General features: G+C 39.3%; 8 protein-coding genes across 10 annotated transcripts; 6 read left to right on the top strand and 2 right to left on the bottom strand.

Moving 5' to 3' along the window:
• Positions 1-165: 165 nt before the first annotated feature.
• LOC110844581 (26S proteasome regulatory subunit 4) lies at positions 166-2,357 on the top strand. Of its 2 annotated transcripts, XM_022090818.2 has the most exons (8): positions 166-234; positions 315-333; positions 518-665; positions 743-1,153; positions 1,231-1,445; positions 1,529-1,629; positions 1,712-2,018; positions 2,097-2,357. In XM_022090818.2, exons 2-8 carry the CDS (start codon positions 331-333, stop codon positions 2,229-2,231), a joined length of 1,320 nt encoding a protein of 439 aa, XP_021946510.1. In that variant the 5' UTR covers positions 166-234; positions 315-330; the 3' UTR covers positions 2,232-2,357. The 2 variants fall into 2 exon arrangements, with proteins under 2 accessions (XP_021946510.1, XP_021946509.1); XM_022090817.2 differs by having other exon boundaries at positions 173-333.
• Positions 2,358-3,080: 723 nt separating this feature from the next.
• On the top strand, positions 3,081-5,483 carry LOC110844579 (UDP-glucuronosyltransferase 2B13). Its single transcript, XM_022090815.2, has 8 exons — positions 3,081-3,319; positions 3,431-3,931; positions 4,001-4,213; positions 4,282-4,571; positions 4,640-4,657; positions 4,741-4,875; positions 4,952-5,055; positions 5,146-5,483. The coding sequence occupies exons 1-8, from the start codon at positions 3,212-3,214 to the stop codon at positions 5,346-5,348; spliced, it is 1,572 nt and encodes a 523-aa protein (XP_021946507.1). The 5' UTR covers positions 3,081-3,211; the 3' UTR covers positions 5,349-5,483.
• A 194-nt stretch (positions 5,484-5,677) lies between these two features.
• On the top strand, positions 5,678-7,049 carry LOC110843926 (glutathione S-transferase). Its single transcript, XM_022089983.2, has 4 exons — positions 5,678-6,064; positions 6,195-6,275; positions 6,375-6,461; positions 6,543-7,049. Exons 1-4 carry the CDS (start codon positions 5,794-5,796, stop codon positions 6,857-6,859), a joined length of 756 nt encoding a protein of 251 aa, XP_021945675.1. The 5' UTR covers positions 5,678-5,793; the 3' UTR covers positions 6,860-7,049.
• A 550-nt stretch (positions 7,050-7,599) lies between these two features.
• Positions 7,600-14,198, top strand: LOC110842672 (ropporin-1-like protein). 2 transcript variants are annotated; one of them, XM_035847806.1, is made up of 11 exons: positions 7,600-7,867; positions 7,932-8,124; positions 8,195-8,371; positions 8,457-8,579; positions 8,674-8,869; positions 8,928-8,958; positions 9,030-9,103; positions 9,189-11,852; positions 11,945-12,135; positions 12,280-12,464; positions 12,544-13,091. In XM_035847806.1, exons 2-8 carry the CDS (start codon positions 7,947-7,949, stop codon positions 9,538-9,540), a joined length of 1,131 nt encoding a protein of 376 aa, XP_035703699.1. In that variant the 5' UTR covers positions 7,600-7,867; positions 7,932-7,946; the 3' UTR covers positions 9,541-11,852; positions 11,945-12,135; positions 12,280-12,464; positions 12,544-13,091. The 2 variants fall into 2 exon arrangements, with proteins under 2 accessions (XP_035703699.1, XP_035703700.1); XM_035847807.1 differs by lacking the exons at positions 7,600-7,867; positions 7,932-8,124; positions 8,195-8,371; ... (4 more) ...; positions 9,189-11,852; positions 11,945-12,135 and adding exons at positions 13,567-13,755; positions 13,845-14,198 and having other exon boundaries at positions 12,324-12,464; positions 12,544-13,505.
• LOC110843818 (delta(7)-sterol 5(6)-desaturase erg32) lies at positions 14,198-16,541 on the bottom strand. Its single transcript, XM_022089860.2, has 12 exons — positions 16,180-16,541; positions 15,914-16,113; positions 15,738-15,833; positions 15,643-15,671; positions 15,454-15,580; positions 15,363-15,379; positions 15,200-15,290; positions 15,037-15,112; positions 14,886-14,971; positions 14,803-14,811; positions 14,641-14,706; positions 14,198-14,565 (listed from the first exon to the last, which is right to left on the bottom strand). Exons 1-12 carry the CDS (start codon positions 16,454-16,456, stop codon positions 14,332-14,334), a joined length of 1,308 nt encoding a protein of 435 aa, XP_021945552.1. The 5' UTR covers positions 16,457-16,541; the 3' UTR covers positions 14,198-14,331.
• A 780-nt stretch (positions 16,542-17,321) lies between these two features.
• LOC110842665 (glutenin, high molecular weight subunit PW212) lies at positions 17,322-20,823 on the top strand. Its single transcript, XM_035848759.1, has 3 exons — positions 17,322-17,399; positions 17,477-20,520; positions 20,613-20,823. The coding sequence occupies exons 1-3, from the start codon at positions 17,322-17,324 to the stop codon at positions 20,821-20,823; spliced, it is 3,333 nt and encodes a 1,110-aa protein (XP_035704652.1).
• A 136-nt stretch (positions 20,824-20,959) lies between these two features.
• LOC118434668 (glutenin, high molecular weight subunit DX5-like) lies at positions 20,960-22,487 on the top strand. The gene is made up of 3 exons (XM_035848715.1): positions 20,960-21,871; positions 21,945-22,167; positions 22,262-22,487. Exons 1-3 carry the CDS (start codon positions 20,984-20,986, stop codon positions 22,285-22,287), a joined length of 1,137 nt encoding a protein of 378 aa, XP_035704608.1. The 5' UTR covers positions 20,960-20,983; the 3' UTR covers positions 22,288-22,487.
• LOC118434667 lies at positions 22,387-25,105 on the bottom strand. The gene is made up of 3 exons (XM_035848714.1): positions 23,878-25,105; positions 23,593-23,798; positions 22,387-23,514 (listed from the first exon to the last, which is right to left on the bottom strand). Exons 1-3 carry the CDS (start codon positions 24,556-24,558, stop codon positions 22,533-22,535), a joined length of 1,869 nt encoding a protein of 622 aa, XP_035704607.1. The 5' UTR covers positions 24,559-25,105; the 3' UTR covers positions 22,387-22,532.
• Between the last annotated feature and the right edge of the window lie 98 nt (positions 25,106-25,203).

The following is a 25,203-nucleotide window of genomic DNA, read 5'->3' as shown; positions in this document are numbered from 1 at the left end:
TTCACACAATTTTTAAATGTCTGTTTTCAACGTAAAATTTCATAAAGTATGCAAAAAAATGGTGAAATTTGTGATACTTCAGCGTCGTTTTATGAATTTAGTGGGGTGATGAAATTAGGGGCACTTTGCGATCAGATTGACAAACCGCATCATCAGAAAACGAGTGACTTGCATTTAGAGGACGAAATCCTTATTCAGTCAGACCCATTCTCCTTTTCACGTCAATTTCAGCAGGTTTTTGTGAATTTAAAAAATATTAAAAATTTTACAGTTGATGCGAAGTTTATAGGTGTGAAATTTGTTTGATTTACTAGTTGGGCTGAGTTGAGTATGGTAAGTGTAATTGCGAAGGAATTAAAGTTTTACGATGGAATTTAATAAATATCCCGTTTCCAGAAATTGTTGATTAATAATTTGAAGAATTTCATTGCTTGGAACGTTAATCTTATTTATAAGTCGAGGTGTAGCCATTCATAAGCATGATTTAAAGCTAATCTATTGTTGATTACTATTCTAGGGTCAAAACCAATCCAACGCCCCGGGAGGGTCTGGCGACCGGAAGGGAGATAAGGAAAAGAAACGCTACGAACCCCCAGTTCCCACACGGGTTGGAAAGAGGAGGAAGAAGGCCAAGGGACCAGATGCCGCACAAAAGTTGCCACAAGGTATATAATTAGATGTCATTACATAATAGATTGCATATTGATTATGATGACATGAAACTATAATGTTATTTTTTTAGTCACGCCGCATCAACGTTGTCGCCTGAAGTTGTTAAAGCAAGAGCGGATCAAGGATTACTTATTAATGGAGGAAGAATTCATCAAGAACCAGGAGCGACTCAAGCCACAGGATGAGAAGAATGAAGAGGAAAGATCCAAGGTGGACGATTTGCGAGGAACTCCCATGTCTGTGGGAAGTTTAGAGGAAATTATTGATGATAACCATGCCATCGTATCGACCTCTGTGGGATCTGAGCATTATGTGTCGATTCTGTCCTTTGTGGATAAGGATCAGTTGGAACCTGGATGTGCCGTTCTGCTTAACCATAAGGTCCATGCCGTTGTGGGAGTCTTATCGGATGACACGGATCCAATGGTTACCGTAATGAAGTTAGAGAAAGCACCTCAAGAGACTTATGCAGACATTGGAGGTTTGGCGTCTACAGTTTGCTACTTGTAGTGAATTTCGATTAGACAGATTTCTAATTTTTTTGTATTTCATGCACAGGACTGGACACTCAAATTCAGGAGATCAAAGAATCTGTAGAACTTCCTCTCACGCATCCCGAGTACTACGAGGAAATGGGAATTCGACCACCAAAAGGAGTCATTCTTTATGGTCCACCAGGAACTGGGAAAACTTTGTTGGCGAAAGCTGTAGCAAATCAGACTTCTGCTACCTTCCTTCGTGTCGTTGGGTCTGAATTGATCCAAAAGTATTTGGTATGATTTCTCATGCATTAAATAAACTGATTTATATATTGTAACTCTGTATTGATTAAAGTTTGTGTATCTTGTCGAAATAGGGGGATGGTCCAAAACTTGTCCGTGAACTGTTCCGTGTGGCTGAGGAGCACGCTCCCTCAATCGTCTTCATTGACGAGATTGACGCAGTGGGAACTAAACGGTAAAGAAAAGACTTTTCAAAAAATTGCTGGGAATATTTTTGAATAATTTATAATAATTATCTACTACCATCTGTATCACAGTTATGACTCCAATTCTGGTGGAGAGCGAGAAATCCAACGAACCATGTTAGAACTGCTCAACCAACTTGACGGGTTTGATTCTCGTGGGGACGTTAAGGTCATCATGGCCACCAACCGTATTGAAACTCTAGACCCAGCCCTCATCCGCCCCGGTCGGATTGATCGAAAAATCGAGTTCCCTCTTCCAGATGAGAAGACTAAACGCCGGATTTTCTCCATCCACACTGCTCGTATGACCCTTGCCCCTGATGTACATCTGGATGATTTAGTTATGTCGAAGGATGACTTGTCCGGCGCAGACATTAAGGTGCATTTATATCTTACTTTAAAACTCTAATTTCATTAAACTCAACAGAAACGTTACATTTCATCTTTTACATTCCAGGCCATTTGCACTGAAGCTGGTTTAATGGCTTTACGAGAGCGTCGCATGAGGGTGACAAATGAAGACTTCAAGAAATCAAAGGAAAATGTGCTTTACAGAAAGAAAGAAGGAACTCCTGAAGGATTATATTTGTAACCGGTTTTTTATCATTATTAATTTCTCAATTATTCCTCCAGTTAATAGAATTACCAAAATTTCAAACATTTGTAATAATCACATGCAGTAGTGAATATAAATAAATCCCAATTTTTTGACATTCAATACCAACTCTTACGCTACGCACTATGCATAAAAGAAGGCATGTATTACTAGATTTATACATACACTGTGCAAATATTAACATTGATTGCCGTCCAGATAAAAATAAATGTAGTTCTATATGCATGACTTTTGATTTGAACATTCAACCTCTTCATGTTTAAACTTGTTTAAACACGTCGTGAATTGTTACAACACTTGACGACTAATTCAGTCAATATTACCAGAATCTAACAATAAGCCTTTTTAATACTTACGCAGGTCACTTGGTAGATATGGAAAAAAGGTTTATCTCTCTGGTTATCACCCTTCTATGCAGAGTAAAGTGTATCGCGCCATTAGAATAACAAGCCACTCATTATTTTCATTGTTTAAATATTACTTGCTGCTGTAAACTGCGATATCATTTTCCATGCAGCACATGACACACTTCACTCGAACAAGAAACTTCCAGACCGAATATTTAATAATGCCACATTATTATGTACCTGACTTATTCGTTCGAAATAATCATCAGCATTATAATCCTCAATATTGTTCGTGGTTTGTTGTCCATACATATATTCTTTATGTACATATATATTTAGTCCGGTATGAAACATCAATTGACATTTGCATCACTTCGTCATGCATCTTTTTTGTGTAGGTATAAAAACGAATGAAACCCAAGGCCGGTGGTGATGCTGATGCTATAGTATTGCTTTTACAATTGGTTATAATAAGTTGTTTTTAATACAGTTCCACAGCTCGTACTTTCCATCGTCCAGTCGGCTGTTTGTGTCAGTGCTGGACACAACATTATTTAAATTTGGTCATTATTACAATACACTTTTCAGAAATCTCTGAAAATTTTCACCATGAAAAGCATGAAGTCAATCCCCGTAATCTTGCTCCTGCTCTCGCTAGCAGTCCAATTCGCCCAATCCGACAAAATCCTTGTCGTCTCCTTCTTTTCTTCTAAATCAGTAAGTTACATACATACATACATTCTCATCCCAGTAGAAGTATAGCTAAAAATATAGACAAACATAGTTAATGACAAACATGTTAAAATTTCGCACATTTTATAAAATTAGCACAAAATTACCTACATGCGTCTCATCGAAGCCTTGGCCGAGAAGGGTCACCAAATCACTGTCGTCACCCCAGTCAAGTCAAATAAAGAAGTTAAAAATATACGCGAGATTTTTACTCTAGATCTCGAAACGATGATGGAGGACAAGTTCAATCCATTCGAGATGAAAAAAACGGGTCAGAAGATGAATCCTTTTCTGATGTTGGACGAATTTGGTGACATTTGTCGAAAAACTTACGACCTTCCTCAGATCAAAGGGTTACTCAAGGAGGACTTCGATCTAATATTTATGCAGCCCCTGTTCAACGATTGCGTTCTTGGATTGGTTCACCGATTAAAAGCCCCTCTCGTGCTCTTCATGCCGATTGGAGCCCCCAATTTCTTAGTATCCAAGATAGGAGGACATCTGCCCCCTTCATTTGTTTCTAACGTTTTTCTTGGGTACTCCGATGAGATGACTTTCTATCAAAGAATGATGAATTTTGGGACCAACATTTTCATGGTAAAACTAATTTACAACAAAAATTTAACTTTAACCAACTTCTACATGACCCGATGTATAAATTTGTAGGACAGTATTATGAAGTTCTATTATGAGCCTTATATGAGCTCGTTATATCGCGAAAAATTGGGTCAAGATATTCCAACGGCATCAGAAGTACTGGGGAATGCGTCACTTATTTTGAGCAATGGTCACTTCAGTCTTGCTAGACCTCGTCCGTATCTTCCTGACGTTATTGACGTGGGGGGAATCCATTCCCATCCAGCAAAGCCATTACCCAAAGTATGTTAAGAACCAGTTTTTAAACAATCTTCAATTACACAATTCTAAATAAATTGCTTCATGTGTAGGATCTTGAAGACTTTGTCTCACAAGGAAAAGACGGTTTCATCTATTTCAGCATGGGGTCTGCAATTAAAGGAATGCAAATGCCGGAGGAGCGACGCCAATTATTTATCAGAGTGTTTTCCAAACTGAAGCAGCAAGTTTTATGGAAATATGAGACCGAAACTATGCCTGACCTTCCAAAGAATATAAAGCTCAGCAAATGGTTTCCCCAGCAGGACGTGCTCGGCCACAAGAACGCCAGGATATTTATTACTCATTGTGGTGGGGGCGGTACGGAAGAGGCCATTTACCAGTAAGAATTTAGGTCACTTTAATCTCTAACAAGTCAATCATATAAACAATTGATTTTCTGATTTTTAGCGGAGTTCCACTCATTGGGTAGGTTTTAAATTTTTAAATTAATCATAATTAAACAACGAATTAGTTTTTTTTATATATATTTTGCAATGATTGAACTACAGATTTCCAATGTTTGGTGATCAAGACATGAATGCTAGACTGGCCAAAAATCAAGGATTTTTATATCAACTTGACTGGAACACGGTGACCGAGGAGCAACTGACGACAGCAATTCATGAAGTCCTCAACAACAAACAGTAAAATAAATCCAATCCTTGATATACCAATTATTATAATACAAAAACCATAAATTTGTATTCTCATTAAATTTAGATATCGAGAATCTGTACAAAAAATTTCCAAAGTATTTAAAGACCAGCCAAACGATCCCTTAACTCGTGGCGTTTATTGGGTTGAATATGTCCTGAGACACAAAGGTCAGCACACATGCACACTTATTTGTGTACCAAGCTAACCACCACTTTTTATGCAAATCTGACATACTTTATTGTTTGAATCTTAACTAGGGGCCCCCCAACTTCGAAGTGCTTCTAGGAAGCTAAATTTCATCCAGTACCACTCATTGGACGTAATTGCGGCATACTTGTCCATAATTTTTGGTGCTCTGTACATAATCTTCGCCACCTTAAGATGGATCGTGAGGAAAGTTTGTGGGGGGAGTTCGAAAGACAAAAAATCACTTAATTTAAATAAGAAAAAGAATCAATAAGTGAATTTTTAATTTCTAAAATTTTAAAGGTCAACAAACTTATTGTTTTAAAAACTTGAAACTTTTATCAATATTACCTGTTGTAACAAATTGTATTTTATTTTACATCATGAATAAATCTGATCGTATGAAAAATTGTTTGGTATCATCATTTTAGCAAATGTGTAAAAAAAACTTTGCTGAAGTAATTAGAGAGCCCAAGGCCGGTGGGCATCAATTAGTTGACATAATGTGAGTTAAGTTAATGGGAAGTTGACCTTTGTACTTTATTTGAGTTCTTCGTATATTACTCTTTCACATGCGAAACGATGTTTATCACACGGAATGCATTTTCATCTCTAAACAGAACTCTTACAACATCACTCCGGGAAATTTTTTACGTCAATCTTGCAAAAGTTACATGCAAGTATCTTAAATTTGTTTAATTCAATAGAATTAATCAAAAATGTCCATCTACAAAATAGTACAACCCGTAATTCATAAACTGCAGTCATTTAGTCAAATAAAACCATATCGACTTTATAATCCAGCAATTTTACAACAAATCCCACTAAACCGTGAACTTCATAACAATAACCAAAAAACTCCGGATTACAAGCTTACCTATTTTGATCTTCGTGCTATCGCCGAGCCGATAAGACTCATATTCGCCTACGCCAAAGTTCCATATATCGACGAGAGGATACCTTTTAAGAAATGGTCGGACATGAAACCATGTAAGTTTATGTAATAATTATAACTTGTATTATGAAATCAGAAAACCTATGTGTTTTGTAACCACTGTATTACCGCATGCAACTAATTTATATATGTATACACATAATTAATTAAATATACTTGCGTCAGCCACGCCACTGGGGAAAATGCCGATTTTGTACGTGGATGGGAAACAATTGACACAATCTTCAACAATTGCACGCTATTTGGGTATGTATGTACATATACCGGAATTCAGTCAGACTATGTAATTAATAAGGATGTAACAGTAATTTAAGGCGACTTGCGATTAATTATGATCAAATTTAGGAAAAAAATACGGCCTTGTACCTAACGACGAATTTGATGCGGCCCGATGTGACGAAGTGGTCGACATACTGAATGATATTGTTACTGGTAAAAGACAAATGCGCTTGACATAAATATTTGTTTAATCATCCTCACCATTAAAAAGTAACGCCTTATATGTTTTTTCAGTCTGGAGAAATTTCCAAATTAATCGTGACCCCGAGAAAAAAGCCAAATTAAAGGAAGAAATGATGGCAAATCTTGTCCCGCTATCGTTAAAACGATTCGAAACTTTCGTAATTGCCAACGATAATAAGCATGTCGCCGGGAATGAGACATCCTGGGCAGATTTGTCGTTGGCCAGTTATCTAGAACTCTTTGAGCTCTCCCTGGACAAAAACTTATTGGCCGATCATCCTGGCTTAAAGAAATTTAAAGAGTACATTCTTAATTTACCAGAAATTCAGGAGTGGATTCAAAATAGACCTCCATTTAAGGCTGCATAGGTTTTATTTGGCAATGTGGGACCACCACATTTGACATATGCAATTCTAATTTAAGACTCTCTTATATATTTAAGAGAACTAAAAACGATTTGTGGGACAAGCCAAACTTCAAGCCAAGTACAATTATATAACAAATAGTTATTTTTACATAATATAATTTCATGCAATAAATTAACCGTTTCTCATTTAACATTGCTGACAAATAATTATTGATTTATCATTGCTCATGATTCTTCTCGTTTCATGGAGTGACCGTGCGTTCATCTTACTTTTGTACTTACTTATTTTGGTACCCTACGTTGTACGTGACGCTCTCGTCTTCAAATTGCTTGCGTGCAACACGAATAATCTACCACATTCAAAATTAATCTTAAAAGAGTATGTAACATCCAGATTCAAAAATGTATGGAATATTGGTAAAACACTAAACCAATAATAACCACCAGCGGTCGTGGATGTACGTACATACATTGTATGTACTTACATGTACAAAGTTGTTGTGTAAAATGCATAAGATTCAGTTACGAGTACACACGTGGAATGTGGTATTGTCAAATTATTTAAAAACTGTTCCAAACTAACAGAAATAAAAATTTGCCATGTGTCACAACCACACGAAACGTCAAGGATTATCCTAATGCAGGACATTTAATTATTGTTTGAATATTTTTTATACAAAATCATCAACTTCATGTACACATATTTCACTATTAAAATGCACAATTTTAACTGCATTCATGCCATTTTCCTTGCAATTATTCTGACGAGAATTGGTGTGGACACGGATGATGTAACAAAACTTTTAAACATTCCGAAAGGCTATAACTTTTTCGAAATCCCATTTAGCCCCGGTATATATATCTTTCAGAAATTCATTAGTTTCGATTGTTAAAATGTATTTAAATGTAATTTAATTGTCATTCAGCAGTGAATAATTATACGCCACCAATAAACGTCTCATTTTCAACCACCATTGAGACAATACGGAAGATCGACGAGGTCAACAAGGTATTTGACTTAACTTAAGTTTCCGAATCAAACTAAGGATAAGCTGAAAGGTTTCATTGTATAGGAACTCACATTGGGCATGGAAATCATTTTGGGGTGGACTGATTGGAAAATGTTAGCATTTCGAAAGAATCTTACCCCATCGCAGGTTCTCGACTTAATTCGGGAAGGCAAACACAACAATCGGATCCCAAACATGATTACGCTTAACAATCCAGAGTATCTTAAAGCAATTTGGAAACCAAATTTGTATATTTGTACGTAAAATGGGGGGAAAAATTAGTTAAAAGTTGAACTTTTTTAAACTTCATTATTTTACCCGTTTAGACGATCTCGAAGAAACTAGCCAACCCAAACTTATGTCAAACCTCGTAACATTAAAATACGATGCTGAAGGAGGTTACATAAACTACATTACAAAGGTCATCTTAAGATTCTCTGTTCCAATGGAGTTTGAATATTATCCATTGGACACGCATGCTTTCACTTTTAGAATTCGTGGTTGTAAGTACTTATTCAACTGATAACAATGGGGTCGTTAATTATTCTATGAAATTATGATAAAATTGTATATTTATTTGTTACAAAGTCTCTTACAATGAAAACCTGTTGAATCTCATGTGGGAGAAACCACCCGTCTTTGCTGATCATGACCACCCAAACTTTGACGTTCAACTTGAGAGCTTTGCACAATCCAAAGCAATAATTCATGGTAATCATCATTCTTTAGCTAAATGGATATGTAGAAATCAATGGATTTGTACATATATAAAACTTGGTCTAAATTTCTGCTCTCTTTTAATTAGATGAGAAATTTAACCTACTATCTTTCAAGATAATATTTCGACGCAAAATAAGCTACCACGTGGTGCAAACTTTCATTCCGAGCTTTCTCCTAATCTTGATAACGTGGTTGTGCTTCTTCATGCCGCAACGGCTCGTCGAGGTTCGGGTCGGAATTTGTATGACGACCGTACTTACTTTAACCGCAATGCAAGACAGGTAAATTGATTACAGAATGCAAATTATACTTATTCTCATCTTTTCAATATGAAAATAGGCAAGGTTCTCCAAAGAGTGCATATGTCAAGGTATTTGTCCATTAAAAGTACACATGTATGTAAATGAGGTAGATACATATTTATGTACCTAAAAATTTTAGGCTCTAGACATTTGGATGGTCAACAGCATATTTTTCGTTTTTCTGATTCTGGTACAATTCGCCCTGCTAATCTGGTAATTTCTACAATTTTAACTCTGTTTAATCGATGCAGCGAATAAACTTACTTAAATAAGTTACAAATTTATGTACTTTGTTCAGGTTAAACAACAGAAAAATCGAATGCGAAAAGGAAGAAACGCAAGACATGTCACCTCCTGTATCAGTAAATGTACGAAGTGCTACTAAAAATTTTCCAAATCGATGGAACAATGGGATTTACGATGTTGAAAATGGTCACGGATTTTACGTCAAAGCGAGGAAAGTTAGAATCACTGCGAAAAGAAAGTTGGCAATAATTCTAAGATGTATCTGGATTCTTGAGAGTGTCGCTTTTCCAATGTTCCTCACCCTGTTTTTCATATTCAGTGGGGTTTATTGGGGGTGTCTTATTGTAAAATCGAATTTCATGAACTGGCCAGTTCCAAATAAGACGTTAAATCCAAATTTGTGAGCGAGAGCAAGTCAGTTATTTATTGATCTTGTATTAAACTCATAGAATGTAGACGTATTTGTGTACATAATCTGTAAGATGCATACATATGTATGTATGTAACATTGTGCAGTACCGGTGTCAAGTGCATGGCCATACAAAGTTGTGGTTGACCTTCAACGTATTACGTTGAACGTAATGACTTACATTTTCATCGGAGATAGAAATTGTTATCGTAAACGACTTCACATATATTTGTCTTTCAGATGTAACAAAAAATATCATGCCTAGCTAGAAAACTAGTATAAACAATCTGGTTTAAGATATTTAATAAGCAGTCTCAATTTTGTCTTCTGTGTGCAGTTGTACTTTGTACTGTAGTAAATACAATCTATTTTATCAAATATATCACTAAATAATCCAGATCTGAGTTTCACGTTCTATTCACATACGTAAAGTGTGCATAATTATTAATTATACAGTAGATTTATATTACAGAAAAATTAATTTAGCACAAATTAATCTTCACAAGCAAGCAAGAAATTTTTTTCCCTGGATAATCGTGATAGATATCTTGTAGTTTCAAGCCATTCAATTCAATCCCATTCTGCTCATCACTAACGAACGTGGTAATCCTCATACATAAATACAGATATTTTATATTATGTGATACAGCTCCAGAACGAAATATGGTGGCATTATTGTGTATATTGTAACAAGAACCACAACCATTAAGCGTTGCATTAAGGATAAACATACCTGTAGAGACATTCATGCATTTGCCGTCATTTAAAGTTAGATTTGAGCGAACATGTAAGCATCTCCTACATAATGTGTTATCATAATTATTGCAAACTCAGCTCGGTGGCTTCTCTCACCGAGATAAATCTGTGTTTGCAGTAAGAAGACTTCTCTCATTGGATTTGCCATACATACATATGTACATTACATACTTTAATTACTGTGTGACGGGAATATGTGTTGTGTAGATATGCATGAGAACCATACTGGAATAGTGCAATATTGTTGCTAGTACATATTCATACCTTTTTGTTGGTATAAATATCGAACCAGTAATGAACACCATGTTTGTGAGGTTCGTTAGAAGAAAAACTATAATATTTAATGGCCAGTTGATGGTCTAAAAAACAGCATTTATTTTCCTGGCTCCAAGTGATATTGATATACATGTAAAGCGTTACACTTTAGAAGGGTGACTCATTTAAGAATACGTATGGATTTTGAATGAGCGATAGTAGTTGCGTGTTTGTTTGTGTCAAGCTTTTCGTCGGATCGGACCGGGTGTTTAATTTCTATTTTAAGAAATACCCAACATAACAACGTACAAATAATACAATCCAAGCGATGTATAGTGCATATCATTCAAATTGTGCATTACCTCATATGAACCTTCCGTTAAAGTTAAAGTTTTACTAGACGCTCTAGCCTCAAGGTTAAATATATGTTTTGAATTAAGCTGCTATTCTATGCTGTGACTTACAACTTACTACACAATTTACGTGCATAAACGTGTATTTATGTCATTGTAAAGTAAATTATACAATGATTACACAGCTAAAACCAGTTAAACGTTATTAACACAGTTCCAGATCAAAAGTTTGCAAAATAAACTGGGTCAAATTGATGAAAAATTATGCATAATAAATAAGCCACAACCACAACCACATGGATAAAAGCATTGTGTTGAAGTATTTATATCATTTAGACAATTTGGTCCCACGCATTTTGGAAAAAGGCGTTTGAAGAAATCCCAAAATCCAAACCTGAATCAGTCACTACTATAAATCTCAGTCTCACATTGACTACTTTCTCATCTTTACGTTGGACAAGTTCGATAAAAAATCTAATAACAAGTGCGAAATAAAAATAAGCAAGATAATATAAATACTATAAACAATATATTGGCAGTGGTAGTGGACAGTGAATAGAAATCAAGTTTTTTTGCAAGTCGTCATATGAGACGATTAATTGTACACAAAAACTCGTCTGCTCACTTCTCGACTTTTAGCAAACACACAAACTTGAAATACAAACAATCAATAATCTCAGTCTCATTTCAGCACTCACTCAAACACATGGCTGCAATTAAATATTTTTAGTTCGGCCACAATTAATTAACTATTTTCTTCCGAAATGGTGTCCACGAATAAAGTTCCAATGGAGGTGGAGGAGGAAGAGGTCCATCTTGGGTCGCCGGTGACCTGTTCCAAATGTGGTGTTCAGTCTTTCCATCCGTTTTACGCTTGCAAGAAGGACTGTCCCCTCACCGTGAGCAGCGGCGAAAAGGACGAGATTCACAAAAATCTTGCACAGTAAGTTTCTCCATAATTAATTTTTGAATACATTTTGTATATTGTATTTTGTATATCGTAGTATTGCACATATTTAAATTGACAATTCACAGGTCATGGGAGGTACGCTGTCGAGAATCCAAGAAATGTGCGAATCGTAAGATTACAAAGGCCAACATGATCCAGCATTTGGAATCTCATGGTATCAGAAAGATCACCGTTTACCCTGAAATTGACGGGGGAACTAATAGTCTCGGCCTTGTAAGTATTGCACTTCCGTCTGATATGCTGCAAAGTCAAACAGGTGAGAAAGGATACATTTTATTATTTTATTATTATGGTGGAGAACTCAAATTTGCTTGAATCTTTTTTGTGCAAAGACAATATTGACCCCTGAGTTCAAACACGAAATCTTGCGAAAACATAATAAAAATTTAAATCATTCCAGAATTCCGGTGGCCAGCGACGAAATTTACCTGTGACGGTGAAACCTTCGTCTTCAGCGCGGTGATTGACCCGACATCAAATCGAAACGAAAGCACTGCCCATTTCTGGGTGATTCTCGTCGGAGGGGAGAAGATGGCCAAAAAGTTTGAATATTCACTAAATACTCCCAAACGGAAAGGGAAGAAAGTGAGTATGCAAATGTAAATGTAGCTGGATGCAAATGGTGCTATTTAGAATTTCATGTTTGTCTACTTTATTTATTTAGCTGCTCTGCTGGACACGAGACGTACATTCCTGGAATTATTATGATTTCCGCAAGATTCGAAGTCGTCGAGAGACTGTACCAATTCCTGTGAAAACTTTGGTTCCACTTTGCAAGGAAATGGAGGGGAAAAACCACGCCAAGTATTTTTACCTGGAGATTAAAATGTTTAAGAACATTGCGTCTCCATAAGGTCAAGCTCAAGCCAAGTCTACATAAATCTATAATCAAATTTATCTCTACGAATTTTGTGAACAAATATTGTTCAATCGTTATGTTATCTATTTCATGTTCCGTTTTCCGTGCTTACATGTTACGCGCATTTTTAAGGAATCTCATTACGCATTTAGTATTTAGTTTCAGTTAAGTATTCCAATGCTGATTTTATTTTACATACGCATATCTTAGTGTTTTGTTATGTAATGGAAATGAAATGAATTAACAGTTACCGATAGCAATTATTGTGCATTATCGGAATTTGCGCTTGTAATGCGAAACTACACGGAACTGAATAAATATAACTACTACTGCTACAAGTAGTAATAAATCTTGCTTGTTTTTACTGCTCCCTAATAAATGTGAATTACATAAACTCGATCAAAGATTCTGGGTTCATCTTCGAAGCAACAATGGCCATGGAACATCCCGGAGAACCCCCAAACTCGACTACCCCTCTCTTTTCCAGCAATGAAATCGACATGACAGAATTCGGCTATGAGCGGAAAGATCTCGAAAAATTTTGTTCTGAACAGATCCGAATTCCACCAAAATTACCCAACATTCTGAAAACATTCACTAAAGCAGCGATGCGAACACAGCCGCGTGACCTAGTCCACTGGACGGGAGCCTATTTCCGGGCTCTGGCTGAGGGTCAAGTTCCCCCCGTGAAGGAGACGCTTGAGTACCCACAGGTCGAGTCGAAGGATGGTCTTACCGTGGGATACTTGCGAGTTTTGAACAATCAGGTCAGCCAATTAAGACGGACATGCGATGATAATTTACATAATTTACTGATTGTTTTATTAGGTGGGAGGACGCGATATCAAAACATTTTCAAAACTGAAGGTAAAAGTTGAGGACATTCGGGCCAAATGGATCGCCCTCTGCCTTCCCCTAGAAGCTTTTGACACAATGTTACGCACGGGAAAAATGTTTGAGAAAATGGAAGTGGACTGGAAAAAGTTGCTTGGAGTTTTATGCGGGTCTATTGGAAAGGTACATGCAAAATCTCAGCTATGTAGATATTTGCATATGTTCTGTCGTCAAATTTCAAATAAATTATTATTGTCATAATAATCTTGCAGAATTTGACCGACACAATGAAAATCGTGTGTGAAGTTTTGACAGAACAACCGGAAGGGGTTGATGCCATGATTCCTTACATGCATTTCTGGGAAATTTACGCCTTCTTGGTGAAAGTGGATGGAAGTGTGACTCATCAGCAAATGGCAGCAGTCAACGAGTTTCTCATGATCAGAGCTCAACCAAACTTTTGTCTCATTGGTCCGAAGGACTTTCTCGACCCTGGCTGTCCCCCACTTTACTAACTGAAGAAAATCAGGACAAATATGATTTATTATGGCGTTAAGAATAAGAATCGCGAATGTCAATGACAATTACAGTTTTTAAATAAATTTAATTTGAGATTATATTATGTAGATTTACTGTTGATACGAATTGAATATTTTTTAAACGTTTATTCAAATTATGCGTGTTGACATTTTGTCACAGTAATATTACTATATTAGATGAACACTAAACATACCTATTAACTAAAGTGAAATGTATCTATCACTTCTTGCCACGTTTCTTACCACCCGCCGTCGTCCCACCCACTTTAACGTCTAAATCGTATCCATATTTGTTTTCCGGATAAGCTAGCGGATTCTCCGACTTGCGTTCTTCAATTTCAGACTTAATCTCGTCTATTGACGCTTCACTCATTGCTTTCCCCTGCCCGTAGTAGATATCTTCGCGATAGATGCGGTCATTTTTACGGTAGGTGCCATGCAAATGGTCCCAGTACTAGAATGATAATTTAAAATACGTACAAATTAATAATGTGCGTGCAGCTATAATTTATTTGTGCATATTGCGTACCTCGATGTTGAAGCCAAAATTGACGTGAAAGTATTGATGGTGATTGTCGTGAAAGATGCAGTCCGGCTATTTACAAAATTTTTTGAATGTACAAATACATAAATATATTTTGGACATTTGGTTGATTATTTAATTCACGAATCAGTGATGGAATCAAATTACCTGCCAAGGCTGGAAGGAAACAAAAATAATTATCAAACTGTAAAAACAATTTGGCACAACATAATTATTTCGTATGTACTGACCTGCCACCACTTTCGCTTAAAGTTGATCCCGGAATGGTCAATAATTCCATGATAATAGACATAACCCATCATCACGGCGTAATTCACTGTGCAATCATCCAACGTGAAATTATGCTCATTGACAATTTCTATATGATGACAATTTACTTACACCAAAACACCGGTACCACAAACAGCGCTGAGAGAAGGACGCATTGCATATGGACAAATTCTACGGGGTGGATTGCCTGCAAATAAATTTATGATTAGCAACTATTAGTAAGTACGTTAATTATTATTCTGGTAAATAATACGTCTATTTGATTACATATTACCGTCACGGAGAAAGCAGTGGGTTGTTTGTAAGTGTGGTGCAGCTTGTGAAAGTTTTTGTAGAGGAAGGGCGTATGGTAAATTCTGTGATGCCTGTACATATATACATTAACCATGTTTAGCATATCATGTTGACGCCATACATATTATTTATCATGTCCTTACCAGTAGGTCATGTAGTCCTGTTAGGACACAAATTTCATTATTTCACGTAACGCCACTTGACAAGATAAGCATGAATGAATGAATGATGTACCTGATAAATAAACACCAACGGGACTTGCAAGACCAACCAAATGTAACCGTATTCACTGGGATTTAAATATAGCCAAATGGCTTTCCCTCCGTTTACGACGTATGTCGAAATTGCGGCAGAGATTGCGCTATAAAAATTATACAATTTTGATTCACTCGCAGGAAATTCGGAATGATAATTTTCGTGTACCTTCCAAAAACGAGACTGAGCGAACCAATCTAACATTATAATTTTATTAATAATTGGTTGTACGGCATAAAAATTATTATTAATTAATTATTCACCATAATTTCGTGTCGTTCCAACTCGGGGCTCAACCATTTTTGTGGTTGACATTTCCAATCTTCGGGTCGATCCCTTTGTCTCACGTAATAGTACCACTAACGGCAAAATATTATTAATTCGAATGTAACTGCAGAGTTAATTGTAGGTACAACTACTTAAATGATAAATTAATTACATGTAAAAATCCTCCCAGCCCAAAGTATACAAGATATGAAATTGAAGTTGACCAAACCCAAGTTGTCCAGTATCCTTCGAAGCGCACATTAAGCCAGTCGGTCGTGGACTCGAATAATTGTTCCGACTCTTCCTTGTACGTCGGACTTCCTGAGGTCTGGATGTACTTGTAGAGATACACGGCAAAAATCATCCATTCGCCTAAAGATAAAGTTCGTTAGTAGATAATTCATCGCATTTAATCGATGTGCATGTGTAAGTATGTACCTCTCGCAGTAATTCCAAAAATAAAGACTGCAATAGAAGCCACAACGCTTCCCACGACGGTGGGCAACTTATTCCACACTTTTTGCAGATTGTCATCATATTTCTCACTCCAGAAGAACAGATACGAGACCAAATTGAGAATTTGTGACTCTTGTTTTACATTTTCGTCGGAATGTTGTAAAGTTTTTCTGGAACTTTTTTCTGAAATATTGACGCTGCCACCACCAGGTTTTTGATATTTCGATCCCGTAGGACCCTTTTTATTATTTGGGGGCATTACACATACAAATTGTGACAAATGTGACAAGTCGATTAGAGCAAATATACGTTCTCCATGTGTATGAATAGAGTTCGCATTCAACACTTTTATAAAAACATTTCACACAGTTGGTTATCATTTTGGTTATCTTTTGGTTCTTTTTACAAGAGAACTTTGCACAATATGAATGACGAGATAAGGTTGGGTCAGGATTCGTTAAAGGTTTAAATTAACTTGTGCTGTCAATTGGAGGAACTACATATGTACAAATGTATGTATGTAGTAGCGTAGTTGGCAAATTATTTGCAGGTTCAGCGTCACCCTGAACTGAAGTGGACACCTGTTGTCAAGCCCTCTCTGCCTTTGTTTAGACCACGAGACAGTTATCTTTGGACATCTAATGCGCTTATCGCAAATAACACATAACGTGGTGCATCTGTACTTTTATGCAAAACCTTTGTTTACAATGCTCAATACTCCATGCAAAAATTTATTTGACCACGGCAAATATTAGCATCATACGCAAATGGGTAGCATTGCGTACGTGTCTGGTCATTTAGTGCACTTATCCAAATAGTTGTTATCATGATGAACTTGCTTATGCACTTTAGCAGTGTAAAATTATAGACCGAGTGGAATAAATACAACAATTTTGATTTCATGCACTCATACCATGAACTGTACTCTGTAACCCGTTATGATCATGATAATGAGTTTACTTGACGACTTTCTGATCATTTCTGTAACCCGACGACAAAAATTATTGGAAAACATATTAAGAACATTTATAAATTCAGACAAAATAGTTTCATGTTTTTTTTGTCTCAGATTTTTTGTTACACAATTCATTTCAAATTGCAAAATTACTGATTACTAAATAAGAATGACGAACGTGGCGGATAAACCGGAGTACAGAATTCCAAAGGGATTGAGAGAACTTCTTGAAGAGTTTTCTGGAGAGGTGGGACTTCACTTGGCCTCTTCACATGCAATTATTATAATGAGCAAAAATATATGAGCTTCTTTTACTTACTTTAGATCTTAAGGCATCAACCGGACAATATTCCACTATATTTAGCAGACTACATCGATAGAAAATTGCGAGAACAGGAGCAAGGTCCGCAAGGAGGGCGACGAGATGATCAAAAGGAAGTAAACACGCTGTTTGGGCCACCAGGTTCAAAGCAACCGTATGACCAAGGAAAAGACCCGTACAATGATCAACAAGGAGGAAAAGGAATGCCAGGCCAAGGACAAATGCCAAGCCAGGGTCAAATGCCCGGCCAAGGACAAATGCCAAGCCAGGGTCAAATGCCCGGCCAAGGTGGAATGCCCGGACAAGGTCAAATTCCCGGTATGGGTGGAATTCCTGGTCAGGGGCAAATACCAGGACAAGGACAAGGGCAAATGCCAGGTCAAGGTCAAATACCAGGACAAGGGCAAATGCCAGGACAAGGGCAAATGCCAGGACAAGGACAAATGGCTGGACAGGGTCAAATGCCAGGTCAAGGTGGAATGCCCGGACAAGGTGGAATGCCCGGACAAGGTCAAATGCCCGGTGTGGGTGGAATTCCTGGTCAGGGGCAAATACCAGGACAAGGACAAGGGCAAATGCCAGGTCAAGGTCAAATACCAGGACAAGGGCAAATGCCAGGTCAGGGTCAAATACCAGCACAAGGTCAAATGCCAGGGCAAGGTGGAATGCCCGGACAAGGACAAATGGCTGGACGGGGTCAAATGCCAGGACAAGCAGGAATGACCGGTCAGAGTGGAATGTCCAGTCAAGGTCAAATGCCAGGACAAGGACAACTGGCTGGACAAGGTCAAATGACCGACCAAGGAGGAATGCCTGGACAAATGGCTGGACAGGGTCAAATACCAGGACAAGGACAAATACCTAGACAGGGTCAAATACCAGGACAGGGTCAAATGGCTGGACAGGGTCAAATACCAGGACAAGGACAAATGGCTGGACAGGGTGGACAAGGACAAATGGGTGGACAGGGTCAAATGTCAAGCCAGGGTCAAATGGCGGGGCAGGGTCAAATGCCAGGACAGAGTCAAATGGCGGGGCAGGGTCAAATGGCGGGGCAGGGTCAAATGAACGACCAAGGAGGAATGCTGGGACAAGGACAAATGGCTGGACAGGGTCAAATGGCTGGACAGGGTCAAACGGCTGGACAGGGTCAAACGGCTGGACAAGGTCAAATGCCAGGACAAGGTCAAATGTCAAGCCAGGGTCAAATGGCAGGACAGAGTCAAATGGCAGGACAGAGTCAAATGAACGACCAAGGAGGAATGCTGGGACAAGGACAAATGGCTGGACAGGGTCAAATGGCTGGACAGGGTCAAACGGCTGGACAGGGTCAAACGGCTGGACAAGGTCAAATGCCAGGACAAGGTCAAATGTCAAGCCAGGGTCAAATGGCAGGACAGAGTCAAATGGCGGGGCAGGGTCAAATGAACGACCAAGGAGGAATGCTGGGACAAGGACAAATGGCTGGACAGGGTCAAATGGCTGGACAGGGTCAAACGGCTGGACAGGGTCAAACGGCTGGACAAGGTCAAATGCCAGGACAAGGTCAAATGTCAAGCCAGGGTCAAATGGCAGGACAGAGTCAAATGGCAGGACAGAGTCAAATGAACGACCAAGGAGGAATGCTGGGACAAGGACAAATGGCTGGACAGGGTCAAATGGCTGGACAGGGTCAAACGGCTGGACAGGGTCAAACGGCTGGACAAGGTCAAATGCCAGGACAAGGTCAAATGTCAAGCCAGGGTCAAATGGCAGGACAGAGTCAAATGGCGGGGCAGGGTCAAATGAACGACCAAGGAGGAATGCTGGGACAAGGACAAATGGCTGGACAGGGTCAAATGTCAAGCCAGGGTCAAATGGCGGGGCAGGGTCAAATGCCAGGACAGAGTCAAATGGCGGGGCAGGGTCAAATGGCGGGGCAGGGTCAAATGAACGACCAAGGAGGAATGCTGGGACAAGGACAAATGGCTGGACAGGGTCAAATGGCTGGACAGGGTCAAACGGCTGGACAGGGTCAAACGGCTGGACAAGGTCAAATGCCAGGACAAGGTCAAATGTCAAGCCAGGGTCAAATGGCAGGACAGAGTCAAATGGCAGGACAGAGTCAAATGAACGACCAAGGAGGAATGCTGGGACAAGGACAAATGGCTGGACAGGGTCAAATGGCTGGACAGGGTCAAACGGCTGGACAGGGTCAAACGGCTGGACAAGGTCAAATGCCAGGACAAGGTCAAATGTCAAGCCAGGGTCAAATGGCAGGACAGAGTCAAATGGCGGGGCAGGGTCAAATGAACGACCAAGGAGGAATGCTGGGACATGGTCAAATTTCTGGACAGGGTCAAATGGCCGGCCAAGGTGGACTGTTCAGCCAAATGCCTAATCAGAGTGGACTGCCGAGTCAAGGCGAAATGCAAGGTCAAATGACCAGCCCGACTGGGATGCAAGGTCAAATTACCAGCCCGACTGGGATGCAAGGTCAAATTACCAGCCCGAGTGGGATGCAAGGTCAAATGACCAGCCCGAGTGGGATGCAAGGTCAAGGAGGTTATCAATCCACCGGTCAAATGAATGAGGCTGGATTAAGTGGACAAAATAATATTGCCACTGGGGAAGATATCTCCAATCAGTCCGGTAGATCTTTCCCTACAAGTAGCGTCTCAAACCTATCTCAGCCCCCAAGAAGTGACTTGTCAATTGCGAGCTCAACAAATAGTGGAGTTGCTCAAAGTTCTTATACAGGACAAATGCCAGGTCAGGACGGGAATATATCGCAAAGTTCAAGTCAGACAGGATTACCCGGACAAATGCAAGGTCAGATCCCCGGCCAGGGCGAAATGCAAGGTCAAATGCCCGGACAGGGCCAAATGCAAAATCAAGGCGAAATGCAAGGTCAAAATGGTTATACTTCACAAGTTTCGGGGAGTCAGGCAGCATTTCCGGGGCAAATTTCCGGACAAGGAGGGGCACAAGGTCCTGTTCAGAGTCAAGGTGGAATGTTAGCAATGAACCAAGGTGCTTACCCAGGACAAATTCCAGGTCAAGCCGGGTATGCATCACAAAGCCCAAGCCAAACAGGGTTAGCAGAACAAATGCAAGGTCAGCTCCTCGGACAGGGTCAAATGCAAGGTCAAATACCAGGGCAGGGCGAAATGCAAAATCAATTTCCGAGCCAAAGACAAATGCAAAATCAATTTCCGAGCCAAAGACAAATGCAAAATCAATTTCCGAGCCAAAGACAAATGCAAAATCAATTTCCGAGCCAAAGACAAATGCAAAATCAATTTCCGAGCCAAAGACAAATGCAAAATCAATTTCCCAGCCAAGGACAAATGCAAAATCAATTTCCTAACCAAGGACAAATGCAAGGTCAGCTGGCCGGTCAAGGCGAAATGCAAAGCCTGTCTCCCAGCCAAGGCCAAATTCAGGGTCAGTTTCCCGGTGAAGGCGAATTGGCTGGTCAAATGCCCAGCCAGGGTGGGATGCAAGGTCAGTTTCCTAGCCAAGGTCAAATGCAAGGTCAGCTGTCCGGCCAGGGCGAACTGCAAGGTCAGGTTCCTAGTCAAGGACAAATGCAAGGTCAGCTGCCCGCCCAGGGAGAAATGCAAGGTCTGTCTCCCAGCCAAGCCCAAATGCAAAATCAACTTCCTAGCCAAGTACAAATGCAAGGTCAGCTGCCCAGTAACGGCGAAATTCAAAATCAATTTCCCAGCCAAGGCCAAATGCAAGGTCAGTTACCCGGTCAAGGAGAAATGGCTGGTCAAATGCCCAGCCAGGGTGGGATGCAAGGTCAGTTTCCTAGCCAAGGTCAAATGCAAGGTCAGTCGCCCGGTCAGGGTGAAATGCAAGGTATGTCTCCCAGCCAAGGCCAAATGCAAGGTCAGTTGCCCGGTCAGGGCGAAATACAAGATCAAATGTCCAGCCCGAGTGGAATGCAAGGTCAAGGAGGTTATCAAGCCTCTGGTGAAACGAGTGAGGCACAATTAGGTGGACATGGTAATATTGTACCTGGCCCCAGAAGTGACTTGTCCATTACGAGCTCAACAAATAGTGGGGTTCCAGGATCTACCACCAACCTTCCTCCTGGACAGCAGCAACCATCGGGACAATCTACTTATCAAGGTCAAGGTCCTTCTTCGTCGTCTACAGGTGGACCAAGTGACACCAGCAACAATGCACAAGGTGGCCTCTTCTCATCCTGGTTTGGAGGTGGTGGTGGTGGTCCAACAAGTGGCGACGCTGGGACCATTGCTGCGGCGAAAGACTTGGCCCGACGAAGTCAAGAAGTTCTCAATGTTCTCTCACAATCACGAAACCGTGACCAAGAGGCTGGAGATAATGCGGACTGGGCTCGTGCCGTTCGTGACTTTATTGACGGACATGTCACAATTATTCGGCGGGTATTACAGATTATTTACTAATTCGGTTATTTAATAATTCGGCAACTAATTCGTGTCATGAATAATTATGTAGCTGCTTAATGGCGAAATCACAATCTCTGAAGCGAACGGGACCGTTTGCGCCCTTACAGTGTCTCTCGTCGTTGGTTTAGTCATCGGGTATGCGATCGCGCGTTCGATTGGGCTTTGTGGTGGGGGCAACTCCATTTCTGGGGGTGGAACAGGTGCCCATATTGACAGAATAACTGCGCTCGAAGGCAAACTTCCCTTCTCTCTGACCGATGGACCTGATCCTGGTGCGTTAAATATGATATTTGCATAATAAATTAATTATTAGAAGCTATGCAAATTAAAGTTTTTGCTTTACTGAAAATCGTTAATTTTATGTAGGTTTTGGCAAATGTACGACTCGATGAAAGGTTTTTGAAGATAATGAAAAACCACAAGGGTCATAAATTGTATAAAGGAATGAACTCAAGCAAATCGATTTTTACATACTATTAAACACCTTGAATAAAATATATTTCTGATTAAAATAACTTCAAATAAATTCACAATTCAACAATAGAAATAAGTACAATTCATTTCGTCAATTTTTACTTGAAATTCTAAATAACCAAAAAAAATTGTAAAATACATATCATAAAAACTTTTTTTCCTATCAGCTATCCACTCCAAACTGTTTTCCATCTTGCGCTAAATTTTCATCATTTTCATCAAAGAGTAGCCAACTGATGAAATTTTTACGAGATTTATTTCCAGCGTCGTCCTGTTCGGAAGCCGTGGTCGTGTTGGGTGTTGTGCGATCGAGGAAGTCGTCATCCTCAAAGTGGGTGTGCCTCGACCAGCCGGACTGTTTTCTAGGTCGGTAAAGTTGCTGTTGGTTAGGTGTCATCATTTTCTTTAGAGGAGATGAAGTAAGATCATTTGCATACGGACGAAAAGCACCGCTGTTTGAAAAGTTATTTCTCTTTTCGTTAAAATACGCAGAGTTTAAATCTCCCATGCTGTTCAAATCCTGATTAGAATCCATCGATAATTTAGGACCCCGATTGTCCATAATCCCATTTCCTTTAATTTCTTCCCTATTTGCCAGCGTCCGATTCAGATATTGGGAGCTGATTGGTCTCTGAACTTTAAATCCGACACTTCTTCTCTGAGACATAAAGTGGTCCGGACTTTCTCTCCCTCGTTCGTCGTCATCATCGTCGTTAAATACTTCAATATCAAACTTAGTAGTTGGTAAGGAAGGGGAGAATGGTTGCTCTTCTTGGTGGGCATCACGGTCTTGATTATTAATCTGGGGAAAATCGGTGGTCAAATTTTCCAACCATGATTGCACAAATGAAGGTCCCCCTTCTCCCGAAAATGTGGTTGGAAGACGGAGGTCTAGCCCCAAATTTTCTCTGTGGAGGTTCGACGTGAATGCTGAAGTTTGTCTTTGGAGGGAATATGAGATTGATTGCGAATCATCTTGAGGAGATCGTTTGTTTGATTGTTCGAATTCAGTCGGAAGGGGGGTCGACGTAGCGATTGGGAAGGTGGCAGTGAAATTTCTGACTATAGGATGATTGTGATTGTGATGTTGAGAGGGGGATAAGTTCGAGTTCGAGGGATACTTATCATCATCTTTGTTGTGAAGACTGTAACAAGAGAAAATAGAAATGTGAGAATGTAATTGAAAATTGTGATTGACATTAATTTGTGGAATTGACATAGACCTCATAGACATTTTGGCAGCATTCTGCTTAAAATTAAAATTTCTTGTTGAAGACTTGGTATTAAACGCGTTCCTCCATAATAGCACTTCCTGATAAACGACATCCGACATCTCTTCCGGTTTCACCCCTTCATTGTCGAAGTGAAAAACTTGCTCGACTTGGGCCCATTGTCGTGCCAAGATATCCGTAGATTCACTCTCGATTGCCTTGAATATAAAATTTAGAAATATAATTTTTAAATATTTATGAATATAATGAATGGTAAATAGTCCATTGCTCATTTACATCATCTGCCCATCCGATACTCGTCGCATCCGAACTACCAGCAGTGAATATACTTCGTGGGGGAAAGTCTTCCGTGGTAAAAGAGGAAGACCCATCATCATCATGATCACCGTCGGATGGAATAATTACAGATTTATAATTTCTCTCTTCCTTCTCCTCCTCAAACTCGTTGGGCTTTATTATTCTAGTCATTTCACCTTTGGATCGCTCTTCCAAAACGGTCATCCAATCCTTCTGGCTTGGTTCTTGTTCTCTTGATTTTTTCAATTTAGCAGTTTTTGGCTTCGTTTTATTCCCACTCCGCGTGTTGGCACTTTTACTTCGAAATTTTCTCTGAGCACTGTCATTTTTTTTGGTCGTGACGGCAAAGTTTTCACCACCACTTTCATCACGAGAGGGTTCAGGTACAACGACAATTGGAGAAAGTGCTTGTGGCCAAAAGTTGGGGTAAGATTTACTTGGGGCAGTTTGCACGTTATCTCGATTATTTAGGGATTCCATCCCATCCTGATTTTTAGAATCTCGATTATTTCGAGGATATCCGGACTGTGTTTTGAACGACGTTTCCAACGATGATGACACCGAGGTGATCAAAGTCTGCAGGATTTTGTCGAACGGTTCAATGATTTCGTTTTTATCAGTCTTCGCCGTATTCGTGGCCATAAGAAGAGAATGTGCCATTCTTATTTTTGTGTTGCTATATTTTTTGCAAGGAAACAAAATAGGTTTTGGCTGCGTAGATTAATAAATTAATCCATGTTTTGTTATGCAGACTACTGCAGTCCGTCGTACCTCATGGATCAATAATTTTTATAGGACTGCATACAAAACTCTTTTAAAAAATTGATTAAAAAATAATACCCGACCTTGTCCTTGCCCCATCGTACAATAGGAACAAGGAGCTTTTTTAATTCATGGTGAAAGTGTAGAAAGTTCCCGATTTGTTGTGTTTGTCGGCTGCAGAGATGTCATGGTGATGTCGAGGGTCGTGGGGAAACGGTTAGTTGTACCCGGGTGGTAGATTCGGTGGTATATCTGTAGATTGGTGTATGTACAGTACACGCCATAATCTTCGTAATAACGGTGAAAGCACGATACCGTGTATTTTTGGTCGGAATAATAACAGAATAAACAGTTTTCGTGTAAATGGAAAAATTGTGCGTCAGTAAAGCTAATCATAGAAGATATTTAATGGTATTGGTATTGATGGGAATTAAATGTTTGCATAATCGATGGTTTTGATACGAAATACAAATTATGTATGAATATTTTGCAAATTCATTATGTAAATGGTTGGCTTTAAGTAATTAGCTAAAACATTTTATT

This window comes from Folsomia candida, unplaced genomic scaffold, assembly GCF_002217175.1.
Source record: "Folsomia candida strain VU population unplaced genomic scaffold, ASM221717v1 Fcan01_Sc002, whole genome shotgun sequence".
Lineage (NCBI taxonomy): Eukaryota > Metazoa > Arthropoda > Collembola > Entomobryomorpha > Isotomidae > Folsomia > Folsomia candida.
This window is presented reverse-complemented; position numbering and strand designations above follow the sequence as displayed.

What these genes read in the sequence shown, in the direction of transcription:
- LOC110844581 (XM_022090818.2), top strand. An exon ending in CGCACAAAAGTTGCCACAAG is followed by an intron (nt 666 to 742) that starts GTATATAATTAG and finishes TTATTTTTTTAG; the next exon opens with TCACGCCGCATCAACGTTGT. An exon ending in GACGCAGTGGGAACTAAACG is followed by an intron (nt 1,630 to 1,711) that starts GTAAAGAAAAGA and finishes TCTGTATCACAG; the next exon opens with TTATGACTCCAATTCTGGTG.
- LOC110843818 (XM_022089860.2), bottom strand. Translation starts at nt 16,456, where the DNA reads ATGCCCCCAAATAATAAAAAGGGTCCTACGGGATCGAAATATCAAAAA. An exon ending in TTTTGGAATTACTGCGAGAG is followed by an intron (nt 16,114 to 16,179) that starts GTACATACTTAC and finishes CTTTATCTTTAG; the next exon opens with GCGAATGGATGATTTTTGCC. An exon ending in GGCTGGGAGGATTTTTACAT is followed by an intron (nt 15,834 to 15,913) that starts GTAATTAATTTA and finishes TTTTGCCGTTAG; the next exon opens with TGGTACTATTACGTGAGACA.
- LOC118434668 (XM_035848715.1), top strand. Translation starts at nt 20,984, where the DNA reads ATGCAAGGTCAGCTGTCCGGCCAGGGCGAACTGCAAGGTCAGGTTCCT. An exon ending in ATGTCACAATTATTCGGCGG is followed by an intron (nt 21,872 to 21,944) that starts GTATTACAGATT and finishes ATAATTATGTAG; the next exon opens with CTGCTTAATGGCGAAATCAC. An exon ending in GACCGATGGACCTGATCCTG is followed by an intron (nt 22,168 to 22,261) that starts GTGCGTTAAATA and finishes AATTTTATGTAG; the next exon opens with GTTTTGGCAAATGTACGACT.
- LOC118434667 (XM_035848714.1), bottom strand. Translation starts at nt 24,558, where the DNA reads ATGGCACATTCTCTTCTTATGGCCACGAATACGGCGAAGACTGATAAA. An exon ending in GTATCGGATGGGCAGATGAT is followed by an intron (nt 23,799 to 23,877) that starts GTAAATGAGCAA and finishes TTTATATTCAAG; the next exon opens with GCAATCGAGAGTGAATCTAC. An exon ending in GCTGCCAAAATGTCTATGAG is followed by an intron (nt 23,515 to 23,592) that starts GTCTATGTCAAT and finishes CTCTTGTTACAG; the next exon opens with TCTTCACAACAAAGATGATG.
- LOC110843926 (XM_022089983.2), top strand. Translation starts at nt 5,794, where the DNA reads ATGTCCATCTACAAAATAGTACAACCCGTAATTCATAAACTGCAGTCA. An exon ending in ATGGTCGGACATGAAACCAT is followed by an intron (nt 6,065 to 6,194) that starts GTAAGTTTATGT and finishes TACTTGCGTCAG; the next exon opens with CCACGCCACTGGGGAAAATG. An exon ending in AACAATTGCACGCTATTTGG is followed by an intron (nt 6,276 to 6,374) that starts GTATGTATGTAC and finishes GATCAAATTTAG; the next exon opens with GAAAAAAATACGGCCTTGTA.
- LOC110842672 (XM_035847806.1), top strand. Translation starts at nt 7,947, where the DNA reads ATGGAAATCATTTTGGGGTGGACTGATTGGAAAATGTTAGCATTTCGA. An exon ending in GAAACCAAATTTGTATATTT is followed by an intron (nt 8,125 to 8,194) that starts GTACGTAAAATG and finishes TTACCCGTTTAG; the next exon opens with ACGATCTCGAAGAAACTAGC. An exon ending in CAAAGAGTGCATATGTCAAG is followed by an intron (nt 8,959 to 9,029) that starts GTATTTGTCCAT and finishes TAAAAATTTTAG; the next exon opens with GCTCTAGACATTTGGATGGT.
- LOC110842665 (XM_035848759.1), top strand. Translation starts at nt 17,322, where the DNA reads ATGACGAACGTGGCGGATAAACCGGAGTACAGAATTCCAAAGGGATTG. An exon ending in TTGAAGAGTTTTCTGGAGAG is followed by an intron (nt 17,400 to 17,476) that starts GTGGGACTTCAC and finishes TACTTACTTTAG; the next exon opens with ATCTTAAGGCATCAACCGGA. An exon ending in CAAATTCCAGGTCAAGCCGG is followed by an intron (nt 20,521 to 20,612) that starts GTATGCATCACA and finishes GTCAAATACCAG; the next exon opens with GGCAGGGCGAAATGCAAAAT.
- LOC110844579 (XM_022090815.2), top strand. Translation starts at nt 3,212, where the DNA reads ATGAAAAGCATGAAGTCAATCCCCGTAATCTTGCTCCTGCTCTCGCTA. An exon ending in TTGGGACCAACATTTTCATG is followed by an intron (nt 3,932 to 4,000) that starts GTAAAACTAATT and finishes ATAAATTTGTAG; the next exon opens with GACAGTATTATGAAGTTCTA. An exon ending in CAGCAAAGCCATTACCCAAA is followed by an intron (nt 4,214 to 4,281) that starts GTATGTTAAGAA and finishes CTTCATGTGTAG; the next exon opens with GATCTTGAAGACTTTGTCTC.